Source organism: Hemicordylus capensis, chromosome 1 (assembly GCF_027244095.1).
Source record: "Hemicordylus capensis ecotype Gifberg chromosome 1, rHemCap1.1.pri, whole genome shotgun sequence".
NCBI lineage: Eukaryota > Metazoa > Chordata > Lepidosauria > Squamata > Cordylidae > Hemicordylus > Hemicordylus capensis.
Genome location: NC_069657.1, coordinates 317,269,355 through 317,283,766, shown reverse-complemented (window position 1 = coordinate 317,283,766; position 14,412 = coordinate 317,269,355). Strand labels below are relative to the sequence as shown.

The 14,412-nt window shown below is 44.1% G+C and overlaps 2 protein-coding genes across 6 annotated transcripts in view; one reads left to right on the top strand and one right to left on the bottom strand.

The window, feature by feature from the left end:
* CASP8AP2 (caspase 8 associated protein 2) overlaps positions 1-14,412 on the bottom strand; it is a 34,959-nt gene that overhangs the window by 19,956 nt on the left and 591 nt on the right. For 2 of the 5 annotated variants that reach the window (XM_053287396.1, XM_053287394.1), the window contains exons 2-6: positions 9,869-9,953; positions 7,050-7,130; positions 3,996-4,096; positions 2,469-2,543; positions 1,072-1,187 (exon numbers count right to left, since the gene is read on the bottom strand). In XM_053287396.1, coding sequence (XP_053143371.1) covers positions 1,072-1,187; positions 2,469-2,543; positions 3,996-4,096; positions 7,050-7,130; positions 9,869-9,926 — 431 coding nt within the window. In that variant the 5' untranslated portion in view covers positions 9,927-9,953. Of the gene's footprint in view, positions 1-1,071; positions 1,188-2,468; positions 2,544-3,995; positions 4,097-7,049; positions 7,131-8,648; positions 8,970-9,868; positions 9,954-13,725; positions 13,748-13,884; positions 14,364-14,412 lie in introns of those variants that run through there. The other 3 variants (XM_053287393.1, XM_053287395.1, XM_053287392.1) reach the window with 3 other exon arrangements.
* The window catches only part of MDN1 (midasin AAA ATPase 1), a 211,576-nt gene continuing 207,471 nt past the window's right edge, over positions 10,308-14,412 (top strand). The window contains exon 1 of the mRNA XM_053287391.1: positions 10,308-10,432. The gene's annotated coding sequence lies outside the window, so the exon portion shown is untranslated. The remainder of the gene's footprint in view (positions 10,433-14,412) is intronic.

Sequence of the window (14,412 nt, the reverse complement as noted above, 5' to 3'; positions counted from 1 at the left end):
AGCGGGCAGTAACCCTTGGGAGCAGGCGGTCCCTCAGGTATCCCAGGCCCAAACCGTTAAGGGCTTTAAAGGTCAAAACCAGCACCTTGAATTGGACCTGGAAACAAACTGGTAGCCAGTGCAGCTCTTTCAAAATGGGTGTGATGTGCTCCCACCGGGCAGCTCCAGATAAAACCCTAGCTGCCGCATTTTGCACTAGCTGCAGTTTCCGGATATTCTTCAAGGGCAGCCCCATGTAGAGCATGTTACAGTAATCCAGCCTTGACCTCACTGAGACTCTAATGTGGTCTCAGGTAGGGAAGACCACATAGACCGGGTTCGCGCTTGGCCACAAACCGGTTTGTGGACTGGTGGTTCAGTCCAAAACCGGGCTGAACCACTACTACTGGTCTGTGCACCCTCCTAGTCTCAGGTCAGACTTATAGATTATCTTTATGATATGGTCTTCACAAGAGCAACCATACTACAAATGTAATGTAAGGCTGTAACCCTATGCAGATCAGTGAGCCTTACTTAAGTACATACATGGGACCAGGGTGCAAGTCTAACACTGCTAAGGATTGATCTAACTTATCTATTTCTCAGCTGAGTCCAAAGATGATTAATCTTTTCTCTAATAATCTGTTTTATTACATCACATCCAAATACTGAAGGAACGATTTCAAACTAGTAGGTAAGGCCTGCTGTTGACAGGGCAAAGACATTTTGCGTAGATTACACTTATAAGGAAGTTCAAGAAATTAGTATGCCATATAATTTTTTAATTAGTGTGCTTGTAAGAAGGAAGTAAAAGAACAGTTTGAAATTTGTAGGATTTCAATTTCAAACATTATTCATTTTATTGAATAAGCTTTTGGCTGAGCTCAGCAGCCTCTCTGCAAGGACACAACTCTGGTTCCGCCCTCCTAATGCTGCAGAACACGTAGGCCACTCTTATGTACTTGTTAGTTAAGTATCCAGGTAGCTGCATGCTAATTTCCAGTCACAATGCTTGCTACTCCCCTCCCCTCCTACAAACTAGTAGATAACGACATTCCTGCAAAAATCTATTAGAAAATTAGCTTTTGATACCTTCGTTGAAGATTACTAATTTCTTCATCCTTGCGATTAATTTCCACTCTAGCTGTTTTGATAAGAGCTGAAATATTCTTTTTAAGGGACTGGTTTTCATTTTGTAGAGCTGAATTCTACTTTAAAAAGAACACATACACATGTACATATTACATAATGTCTGCATCTGAAGACAAGTTGGGAAATAACAGCAATTTACCGGGGTGGGTGGGGGGGGAGTACAGTAATTGAAATGGATTTGTGCTGCAAGAAATCTGAAAGCAAGTGTAAATTTCATAGCCAATCCTAAACAGAAACCAAGTTCAATAGGCCTTGCTTCTCAGTAAGCACACATAGACATGTGGTTACATGCCAATACTATGTATGCTTCCTCCAAAGTAAACCTCACTGTGCTCAATGGGCTTCTTCCCAGTTAAATGTGCATTGACTGCAGCCACAAATTTTCAACTCTTTGGGGCACAGCTTAGCTCTCTTGTAAACTCATGCACACTCTTAAATAATCACCTGTTGTTTCCAAAAGCCAGCTGCCATCAATCAAAAGCTTCCTCACATCCACAGGTTTTTCTCTGCTTCTTTAGCAGAATGCATTTGCTACAGTCATGTTAGCACAATGAAGCTGCTAACATACACATTTACTGGACCAACGTTTTGATTAAAACTAGCAAGCTTTCAAATTCTATGAGGATCTTGGGTGTTCAGAGCAGAACACAAGATGGAAAGAATTAGATGTCAAGAGATGATTGATTGTCAACTGAGTATCATGGATCTAATGCGGGGTGGAATCATTACATGAAAGAAAAATAATGGCTTGGATTCATAGATCCCCGTGGACAAACAGAAAGCATTTTTGCACATACATGGGTAGGTGGTGGGGTGTCACTGCCAACTTCTACGCCTTCCCCACATTGCATCATGTCCCTGCCTTGCCACCACAGCACCACACATTGCTCTGGAGAGCCCACTGACCCCATGGCAAGACTGGGGTGGGGGAGAAAATGAAAGGTTGAATCCGGAGGAAATCAGATACTCCTACAAATAAGTAGAAGTGCCTTCTGTAGCATGGTAATCAGCCTACAAGAAAACTTCCCCAGAGCACCACAGATCAAAGTAATGCATGGTGCAACTTGACACTGAAAGCACTGAAGCAAATAAAATACAGTATTCTTCAGGTGCACTGTCAGTTCTTTTCAATGAACATCATTGAGCAAAATCCACTTACGGTGTATTCTCTTTGACACAGAGTTACACCACCTACCCACATTAACTGAAAATAGCTGAACAAGTTTCTATACATGGAAAGATGTATGAAGAGCTTCCAATACTTTCAATTTTGGGAAGCATCATGGATCAAAATTAATGTTTTAATGTATCAAAATTACCACTTAGCACTACAGCACCTGTTCCTGTATTTCCTGAAGCTTCTTCATCAACTCTTGAAGTTGTTGTTTACATATCTTATGTTCAGCCTGCAACTGTTGAGAAAGGAATATGTTCATACTTGCATTAAAGACAATATATGAAGTTAACAGACATAATTTGGAGAAACAACCCCATTTTGTTGAGATATGCATTTTTGACATCATGTTAATTTCTCAAACATACTATCTAAAAAGTGCCATGATAAAAGTGATCAGATAAGGATGCAGTACTCACCACACCACCTCCCCCGTTCCTCTCAACTGAGGGAACTGACTTCTGCATGCATAAAACTAGATCACCACCTTGAAATGTTAGTGGCAGTCACTGAAGTATCTCACTGACTTTGCTTTCATTAAAAAAGCAGTAGGAGAACAAAAGAAGCCAAAATTTTATGATTGCAAATAAAATTAGCTAGCTAAACAGAGGATAAAACATCAACAAATTCTGAATGAAGCCCTTTCCACCTTGCAGGTTTGAAGTACAATAAAAACAACACTATTTATTTCTATACAGTATAATTCAGGGATTCTCTTGATAGCCTATAGAAATTTGGGTTTAAAAATTAAAATGTTATAACTGCGGGGAAATAGACAAATAGGTGTTTGAAAAATAAATCTTAACGTGTTCGACTTCTTTAAAAAGTGGGAGGCCAACATTCTGTGCAGTCTAACTTGGGCGTTTGGAAGCCACCGGGGCTACTGCCCACATAAAAAGCAGCCCTAGGGCTGCTGCAGGGAGGGCTCTTAAGAATCTCCTTGGAAACAATGGAAGTTGCATGAAGCAAGGGCCCATGTGCTATTTTAAGGAGAGTCTGCCACAGTCCTGGAGCTGCCTTTTACATGGGCAGCAGCCCTGGCAGCCTCCTAATAGGGATGTGCACAGAACTGGCAAGGGCCGGTTCGATGACAGGGGTGGGGATGGCTTTAAGGGTGGGGGTGGGTGCACTCCCCCTCCCCCCCGGCCGCATTTCCCCCGCTGGCTCACAAGTATGTAAAAGCTCGTCGGGGCAGCAGTGTACTTCCCTGCCGCCGTTTACTGGATGTCACCGGAAGTAGCAACAGCGGCTATGGGCCCGCGCGCAGCTGCTGTTCCGACTTCTGGTGACATCCAGTAAACGGCAGCATGGGGCAGCAGGGAGGTACGATGCCACCCCAACGGGCTCTCACATACTTCTGAGCCGGCGGGGGAAACACGGGAAGTGGAGGAGTGCACTCACCCCCGCCCTTAAAGTCATCCCACCCCAGCCGTCGAACTTCGAACCGGCCCCGTGTTTGTACACATTCCTACTGCCTAACATCAAAGGATGGTGCACAGGATGGATGTTTTTTACTCTTAAAATTGTAGGTTTTTAGAAGCGGGTCTTAAGGTAAACGTAAACAGCATAAAATTTAGCATGTTTAAGTAACATGTTTGAGTAAGTGCTGAATCTGTGAATATGCAATATTCCACTACATAACCAACATCAACACATTCCACCAAAAGTTTTTTCAATTTGCAATACATACATCATGGTATGAGGCTTCTTTTGCTGTTCCTTCTTCTATCAGGATTTCATCAAATAAGTTTAAACCACTTTTGAGTGGGGTCAGAGTGGTAGCAGGACTGCCTGGAAAAGGGGGGGGGGAGAAGAGAGTAAAATTTATTTGAAGTCCTTCCTTTTGCATTACACAGATGGTTTCAGCAGATAAGGGCTAGGATCCAATGAGCTCCTTCAGGTACACCCATAGGCTTGGGCAGGCCCTGTGGGATTTAACAAACAAACTTCTTCCTTTGGACAATGGGTCCTTATGCCATATCCCAAGCTGCTTTTTATAGTTTTCTCCATTTCAAAAGAGCTTTACTATATGGCATGTGAGTGGAAGGCTGCTTTAAACACACCCACCCACAGATCAACTTGGACACATGGAACTTAGATGCGTCATTCTTTCTGTCCTGAACAACATTATTGCTTATATTCTACAGTCGAAAACAAAAAGCTTTGGCGGTGGTGTGTTAAACTACACCATTAAGACACTTATCATATTTGTAAATAAGAGAACTTAATCCATTTGATAAAGCAGAAGCAGAAAATGTATAAAATTTGTACAACTTAATATAATCTATGCAGCACAGAAAGATAAACATCTCACATAACAGGATTTACAATAAGATGAATTTTGCCTATTGAACCAGCTTCTATTAGCAAGAGAAAACATAAATTAAATGCTTCATTAGGCAGACTGGAAACTACCTACATCTCAGCTACAAAGCAAGCTGGATGGACAACATTCAGCATGTGCCAAAATGTGAACAGATACTCAAGAGACAGCTCTTATGCGTCCTTATCTTTTGTGTACTAATGACAAAGTACAGGCAAACCTTGTTATAAATGGTTCGACACTCACAGTTTTGCATATCTGCGGTTGGAGAATAGAAGCCCAACCTCAGCATATGCGAAAATATACTCCGTGGAACTGGCGTATCCACAGGTTGGAGTGGCAGCCAAGGCACCTTTTAAAAACAGCTGCTGTTCTTCAGGGATAGTGGCGGAGGCAGCAGTGGGGACTTCTTCCTTCCAACCTCCCTCCCAGCTGACTGTGTGGGCTGGTCTGCATCCCATTTTGAGCACGTGTGCAGACTGGTCCACACAGTCATCTGGGATGGAGAAGGAGTCCGTTCCTGCTTTCGCCGTTCCCAGGATGACAGAGGCAGCAGCGTGGATGGGGGTGGTGGTGCCACGATTAAGGAAGTGGTGGTGAGTGGCAGAGAAGCAGATATAGACCTGCTCTCCTCTGTGTTACAGGGGATGTGTAATCTCTCTGCGTTAAAGGGATGTGCTGCAATTCGGCATCCAAATCACATTTCGTGCATATCCCTAGTTCAAGCTGGTTTGGTCCAAAGGACCGGACTGGCCAGTTCGACCGAACCCCTTCGCAGACCCACAGTTTGGTCAGAACTCGGAACGAAGCATGAAGACTGGTCCAAGTACACCCCTAGGGAGAAGTACCAGGGGAGGCTTATTACCTTCATGCTTTATTTCCCAGAGGCATGTGGTTGGCTACATGAGAAACAGAATTCTGAACGTGATGGACCGTTGGTGTAATATTACAGTGTAATATTTTAATACAGTGAATGTTCTTGTACATTTTAATGTAAACCCTTCTATGAAGCCATACATAGGAAGCTGCCAAATACAGAGTCAAACCATTGGTCTATCTAGCTCAGTATTGTCTTCACAGACTGGGTTGAAGGCAGGAATCTCTCTCAGCCTTATCTTGGAGAAACCAGGGAGGGAACTTGGAACCTTCTGCTCTTCCCAGAGCGGCTCCATCCCCTGAGGGGAATATCTTACAGTGCTCACACTTCTGAGGGGAATATCTTACAGTGCTCACACTTCTAGTCTAGTCTAATAGCAATAGCAATAGCAATAGCACTTACATTTATATACCGCTCTATAGCTGGAAGCTCTCTATATACCGCTCTATAGCTGGAAGCTCTCTAAGCGGTTTACAATGATTTAGCATATTGCCCCCCAACATTCTGGGTACTCATTTTACCGACCTCGGAAGGCTGGAAGGCTGAGTCAACCTTGAGCCACTGGTCAGGATCGAACTTGTAACCTTCTGGTTACAGGGCGGCAGTTTTACCACTGTGCCACCAGGGGCTCATAGTCTAAGGGGACGTCTAAGGGGGCTCATAGTCTAAGGGGACGTCTAAGGGGACGTCATAGTCTAAGCTCATAGTCTAAGGGGATGAGTCATGCTTGCTACCCCAAGACCAGCTCTCCTCTTACTTGTAGCTTAAATAAACTAAGAAATACTACAACTACTTCTGTAAGACAGAGGGGAAAAACCAATCAGGATGCTCTTTGTGGAGCTGTTTACTCAAGTCATGCCTTAAATAAAAGCCAAACATCCCATAAGGCCCAATGCAGTTTCTGCTCTGCTATCGTGAAGACACTCCTCCTTTGCAGGATAAATAGATTACAGTTCAAAAGTCAAATGCACACTGTTCCTGTTTTTTATTCTGCTTCAACAAAGTTTCACAAATACATACTTACCAAAAAAAAAGTACAGTGTATTAGACTTCCTGAAATCTTTTGGAATAGAGGGAAGAGAAAATTAAGGAATTTTTGGCTTGGCAATTAGTGATTAATGAAAGATATCAAAAAGTTAGGATTAAAGTGTATTGCTATTGGTGTAGCATAGCAAAGATTAAGAATGTGGGCTGTAAAAGCCCTGCTTCAGATCAGTTACAAACTTCCTATGGGCCAGGGCAGATATAATAGTCTTAACTATAGTTTAAAGATCAGGTAATGGGGCTGTAGTGTTAAAGCACATGTTTTGCATGTTGACAGTAATTCATTCACTAGCATCTCCAAAAACCCATCTTAAATCCTGGAAAGCTGTTGCCAATTTTTGTAGCTAGATCGACCAATGATAAGGCACGGCCAATGTAGTTTCATCCCAATAATTCATGGTCACCACACACCATGAAAAAATCCTCCTCAGTAATATTAAGAAACTGCACAAACAACGCTAACCAAATACAGCAGTATACATCTCTCTCTATAAACTTACCAGAAAGAACTGGAGCACTATCTAACCCATCATAAATATCTACTGAGCTCTCATCATCATCTCTTCCTCCACAAGGAGAAGCTGCAAATAAAGAGAGGGAAAAGACAGAACAATGTTTAAGTCATCTACACATGCAGACATGGTACAATGCAATGTTTCATTTGCTCTGAACATTGCTCTGAAACTCAAATTAACAGTAGCCCTTAGGAAAAGAGTCTTTATTTAGCACATAATGAGAAACAAAGTTGTTTTGGTTTTTGCAGGGGCGGCAATCCAGTATGAAAAGTTCAGAATTAAAGAGGATTGTTAGACACTCTTAAAACTTATACACAACAGCCACTGTCAAAGTGCCTAGTCTCATATAGCTGTGTCACAAGCTGTATGGTGATTAAGTTGCATGTGTATCAAGCGTGTGAAAGGCAGGACCAAAAGCAAAGTATACGGATCAAGATCAGTATCCAGCCTCCATGAGTCTGAATGGGGTGGAGTTTAGATTGGGGTGAATTGGCTGGATTGGAAGTACAGAGACAGGAAAAAGGTGATTTGACTTAAGGCTAATTAGGGCAAAATTTCATGAACAGACAAACATTTACCCAAAGTAACTAAAACAAGTAAAGAAGAGAAGCATTTGCAACAAATAAGTGCTTGTCCTGCAAACAAACGTTATTTCATATTTGGTTCTGTGAGATCTGATATTGAATTGTCCATTTCAGACTTATGCTAAACCAAGCTACTATGGATTTTAAATATTTATTCTGATAAATATATGACAAATATAGCAGCTGAAATTTTAAGACAGTTCGGTGTAAGAGGATTTTTTAGATAATTAGGTGTTTGAATGCAAAGCCCCTACCCCCATCTACCACATCCTCAGGGGGGACAACATAACAGTGATTTTTCACCAGCAGAGATAAAATCAGCTGGTGTATTTTTGGTGGGAAAACAACATGATTGACATGGGTAAGAAGTTCCTTTATCACCCTCAGTGCCAGTGTCCTTTTCATTAGTATCCTCAGCGGCTGCCTTTTAAATAAATAAATAAATAAATAAATAATAATAATAATAATAATAATAATAATAATAAAAAGAATCCCATAAGAAGAATGACAAAACTACATACAATACATAGTACCATCTTAGCTAACCACCCCAACTGGGGCTCTGATTAATCTGTGATCTATGCAAGGAGAGATCAATCTGTGCAAGCAGCATGATCCTTTAGCGTTGCCTTAGAAAGCCACACCATCCAGGCATTCCATCATCTTCTGAAGCTCAGGGATGGGATTATGAATTCATGGAGAAGCTCCATACTGTGCAACACGGTGAGTAAACAATGAGTGACAACATGTAGGCAACTCTCCAAATATTCTGCAGTGTAATTCATTTCTTCCCGTTTTCTATGGGATTCCACTGAATGTTCTCCCTGTCTTCTTCACAGCTCGCACTGCTGACAGGAATAGTGTCAGCTTTTAGAGGATTGGACACCCACCTATTCCTCCTCTCCTTGAGTTCTCTGTCCAAGTGCATTGAGCTTCAGAAGTCTTCTTGACCGAAATGCTGGTCTTTTTTCTACTAGTTTCTTTTTTGTTCCTGACTGACCTGTTCTGTAGGATGATTTCGCCTCAATGATATCAATGATTCCAACTCCAGGCAAAAGCTGGCTTTCTATGTTGATCTGGCCATAGTTCCCCATCAATCTGCTTTTCTGGTTGCTTGAGCCTCATTCCTGTTGGACCATAAATTCGTTCGTCTTCATGGCCAGAAGGGAATTTAACTGACATTGTCTAACATACTACTTCTGTCCGTTCACATTGTATCCTTTTGATAATTCCAGTTCATATACGAGTAGAGATTCACTAGATTCTCTCCTGATGAGTTCTTAGCAGTCACCCCTCTCTCCTTCTCTTGCACAGCCTAAGCGGACATGTTGCCTCTCCTTCGCAATACTGCCCAACAATGTAACAGTTTCTGTGGCTGGACTTCACCTCAGCCATCCTACTTCATACTGTTCTATCAAAACCTTTTACCTCAGAGTTTCTCTCCTCTCACATAGAACACACAATTCAGTTATTAGCAGAAGTATTCATGTGCCAGTAGTGGTTTCTCCACAGGGGGTAAAAGCATTATAAGAAAAGTATAAAAGCTTTCTGCCCCTGCATCTAATTTCCCCTCCAAATTGCAGCTTCAGTGGCTGCATTTTATAAAACAAAAACATCTGTGTGTGTGTGTGTGTGTGTGTGTGTGTGTGTATATATATATATATATATATATATATATATATATATATATATATAACAGAACTACATGTAATGTATAGGCCTGACCATCACCAGTGGTTTGTGTGTCAGAGATAATGTCATGCCATTATAAACAAAATACGGCATCAAACATACCAGAAACACTACAATTCTCATTCTGATTATTTAACTAACAATGGTATCAGTTTGATACTATGAAGTCAGTATAGCTGAAGAGTTCATGATAGTGTACAGCATTACAGTTAAAAGGCCCTTCTATGCCTGCAGGCTCTGCCTTGCTGTCAAATGTCCAAGACCTTTAGGATGCCAAACAGTGAGGCTGTCAGCAACACTAAGCCTTCCGCTCCTGCACCAGGCAAACCAATACTACAACCGGGTCAGCTTCTGGCAGAATAAAAAACATGGAGTTGCCTGTAGGAGCGACTGCATGTACTGATCGTTTATGAAAACAGTACTGTACCTGTATATGTATTCTTTAAAAGATTTACCACAGACAATTCAACAATATGAAACTCTTATAGTAATCAAATTAAAAACAATTCAATTAGAAACAAGCCTTACCACCACAGAGTAGATTAGGAAATGTCATTCCTTCCTCCTCCTCTTCATCTGTTGCCATTATACTCTCTCCCTAGATATCCCCCATCTATATTTGGGAGAAGAAAATCAGGACCATTAGACTAATCAACAACATAGAAGTTATAGGATGGGAATTAATACATTTCAGATAAAGTTCATTCAATTTCAGCATACAAGTTTTCCTAGATAGGTGGATGTTGACATTTATTTATTTATATATCTATTAAGAGATTTAATATACCGCCCAATCCACAGACTCAGGGCGGTGTATAGACAAGAACAGCATCTGAGATTTAAAATGTAAAAGAGAGAGAGAGAGAGAGAGAGAGAGAGAGATATTGAGATTGATTTAAAGGGCAAACGCCTGGCGGAAAAGAAACATCTTCAATAAGATCTTAAATTTCAAAGTGAAGGGGCGGCAACAGAGAAAGCCCTTCCACAGGCCCTAGTACTGTGGAACTCTCTGAGACCAGGGACCAAAAGAAGGGCAACCTGAGAAGATCTCACAGAACGGGACAGAACTGGCCTGGAGAGGCAGTCTTGAAGGTAAGCAGGTGCTAAGCCCTGAAGGGTTTTAAATGTGAGAACCAGCACTTTGAATTGGACCCGGAAGCAAATGGGTAACCAATGCAGCAACCGCAAGAGAGGTGTATCATACCTCCTAGTGCCCATGGCAGGCTGCCACATTCTGGACCAACTGAAGCTTCTGGGTCGTCTTCAAAAGCAACCCCAGGTAGAGTGCATTACAGTAATCCAAACGAGAGATGACAAGGGCATGAGTTACCGTTGCCAGGGCAGTTGAGATAGGGCCGCAACTGGTGGACCAGCCAAAGCTGGGCAAAGGTAACTCTAGCCACAGCCTTCACCTGTTGCTCGAGCAGGAGCTGCAAGTCCAAGAGGACCCCCAGGTCATGGACCATCTCCTTCAGGGGCAGCGCAACCGCGTCCAGGGAGAGACAGACTCAGCAATTGGCCAGATTAAGGAGTAAGCAAAAGCAACTCAGTCTTGGAAGGATTAAGTCTGAGCCTGTTTTGGCTCATCCATACCCTGACAGCCTCCAGACACTGGGCAAGCACAGAAACGGCATCTCCAGACTGGCCTGGGGTGGCAATATACGATTGAGTATCATGGGCATATTGATGGAATCTCACCCCAAACTGACAGATGACCTGCCCCAGCGGTTTCATGTTGATGTTAAAAAGAATGGGTGCGAGAACCAAGCCCTGATGCACCCCACAAAGGAGTGGCCACAGGGCAGAGCACTCGCCACCAATACACGCTGACTGAAGGTGCCCACTAAGGAAGGAACAGAACCACTGCAAAACTGTGCCCCCAATACCCAACCCACGCAGGCACTCCAGAAGGATACCATGGTCAATGGTATCGAAAGCCACTGAGAGATATAAAAGGTCCAAGAGAGGGGCTCTACCCTCATCAAGGTCACGATATAAATAATCAACCAGAACGACCAATGCTGTTTCCGTGCTATGCCGTGGCCTGAAACCCGACTGACAAGGATCTAGAAAATCAGCTTCATCCAGAGCTCTCTCAAGCTGGGCACATACAACCTTCTCCAAAACCTTCGCGAAGAAAGGAAGGTTGGAGATTGGTCTATAATTATCAAGGACATCAGGATTGAGAGACGTCTTCTTCAGAAGAGGGTGCATCACAGTCTCTTTTAAGGCTGCTGGTACATACCCCTCACGAAGAGAAGAATTCACCAACTCCTGAAGCCAGGATCTTACATTCACGCTGGCTACTCTAATAAGCCAGGAGGAGCAAGGGTCCAAGCTACAGGTCGCAGCACCCATACCAGAGAGAATCCTGTCCATGTCCTCGGCCTCAACAGGCTCAAAAGTATTCCAGATGACATCTCCGTCATCTTGTCGGATCCTGCGCAATTGGAGTCCAACTCCCGCCAAAGCTGAGTGACTTTATCAGCGAAGAATCTAGCAAACATGTCACAGCGCCGTATGGAACCTCCATTGATTCCATTCCCAAGCAGTGAACGGGTAATCTGGAATAAGGCCACTGGATGAGAGTCAGCTGATGCAATAAGAGTGGAGAACTAAGCAGACTTCGCTGCCCTTATCGCCACAGAATACTTTCGAAGATAAGAGAGGAACCATGCTCGGTTGGCTTCAGCATGAGTTTTCCTCCAGTGGCACTCCAAGGCGCTTCATTTCCCTAAGCTCCTGAGTTAACTAAGGAAGCCAGGATCCACGAATCTTGAGAGGTCGCTTAGGGGCAATCTCATCCAGAGCCCTTGTGGCCTCGATGTTCCAGGCCTCAATGAGCTGTGCTGGAGAAGTGCCCACCAGATTGCTGGGAATATCCCCAGGAGAATATCCCTCTGAAAACCATCAAGATCCATAAGATGCCTGGGGCGGACCATCAAAGTAGGTCCACTGCCCCTACAGAGGCAAGGAGCTGCAGTAATCTGCATACAGATCAGGAAGTAATCTGGCCATGGCAAGGGAGAGATGGCTATATCCCCCATATTCAAATCACGTCACCACTGCTCCGAGACAAAGACCATGTCTAAAGTGTGTCCGTCTACATAAGTCGAGCCCGAGACTACCTGCAACAAGCCCGTGGTTGCCATGGAGGCCATGAACTTCTGAATGCACACCGAGGCCCCGCCAAGGGCCAGAAGGTTGAAGTCCCCCAGGACCATAAGTCTAGGGGTCTCAACCACCAGCTCCGCACAAGGTCCTCAGAGAGGGCAGCGGCTGAACAGCGGGGCAGCCGGTACATCAGCAGAAGCTCAATCTTGTCATGTAGGCCCAACATCACAAGCGGGCATTCACAACTAGTCATCTGTGAGGCAGGGCCCCTGACCAATGCAAGATCATCTCTGAAAAATCACCATCACCCTACCACGGCCTCGGGGCTGATGAAGCACATGGAAACCTGGTGGGCACATCTCAGATAGGGCAACATCCCTATCTGCGCCCAACCAGGTCTCAGTAATGCAAGCCAGGCTCCTCCAATAAAAGATTGAAGATGGTGGAGGTCTTATTGCATTAAACATCAGCATCCTAAGCCCATGATCACCAGCGTGTCAAAATAGGTTAATAATATTTTAAATCAGTAAAACTTTCAGAAATTATTGTTGCAAGCACTGTAGATTTATGTGCACTGTGCAGTCTTTTTCCCTACATAAACATTTATCTATATTAACTTTGGAAAGTGACAGTCCCAGCTTTCCTTGAAGGAAAAAGCTGTATATACAGTACTTAATTTAACTTTCAAACGGGGGCAGGACTCAAGTAATGTCTTTTTGACCCTAAATTAGATGGTGAGAGCACTTCCCGGTCACTCAGTAGCAAAGCACTCCACAGATGCTCTTGTGTGCAGAGTCCTGGTGTGGTCTGAAACCAGCTTTACAGGGATAAACTCCCTTGACTTGTGTGTGTTGTGCAAGGCCTGATCCACAAAAGCTGCAGGATGAGGTGGCCGCTCTAAACTGCTGGTTGAGAAAGAATCAGTTTTTAATGCTCCCCTACATAAACGTCTTCCGGCTGATAAAAAGCTAGCACCTCAAGAAGAAAGGTTCTAGAGCAACTCACTTCCAGTTGTGCTAGTTTACTACCTGCAAGGAGGGTTTTGTAATGTAAGCGAGCATTCACAAATACGATCTCACTCCTGCTGTCCGAAGCAGTACAACCCATTTTAGCACGGAAGAACTCTACCACCAGTGCTGCATGTGTTAGGGCAGGTAGGGTTGTGTGAGTGTGTGTGTAGGGGTGGGGGCGGGCTCTTCCCAAAACCAGTAATACAGCCCTGGGTTGGTGAAGGGTTGGTGAAGTATTGTGTGGCAAGAATCTAGGCATACCTTCAGAAGAGACAGCAGGCTGGGTGTTGGGGGAGAAGGCACTGGGAAGGTACCAGGCAGTGACTGGGGACAATGGGCAGAGGCAGGGCAGGGGAAGCCTCTACCACTTTCCCACCCCCACCCCCAGGGTGCCTCCCCCACCGACTTATTTCCACTGACCAGAGTGACCTGACGTGTCCAGCCTTCTTGACACTTTCGTTTGGCGGACGCGGGTCGCGACCAACTAACGCCCCGATCACCGCCACGGGCTTTCCCCCCTCTGTTGCTCGCTGGTCCCCGCAGTTCAACCCAAAGAGGCGGGCCAAGCGGCATAGCCAATCAAACGAGACGCCCAAGCACGTACACTGCCGTGACGACACTCATTCCCACCTCCGCCCGAACCACAGTTGGCGCCAAAGGGAAGTGACAAGCCCCGCCCCCCGGAGTGACGTTGAGGCCGCCATAAAATATTTACTACAAGGCAAAATCAAAATAAAAGAAAAGGCGTCCTGTCTTTTGATGTGAAATGCGCATCATGATTGCCAACATTCACACAAAAACACATAAAACAGAAGAAGAGCGTCGGTTTTTTTAAAGCACCGCAGCTTCTGAAGCCCTTTTTAAAAGCCGGAAAACAACAACAAAGCAAAGCATAACTTCGGGCTACAGAGATGTGAATGGAGAAAGCGGTGCGGGGGAGGGGGGGTT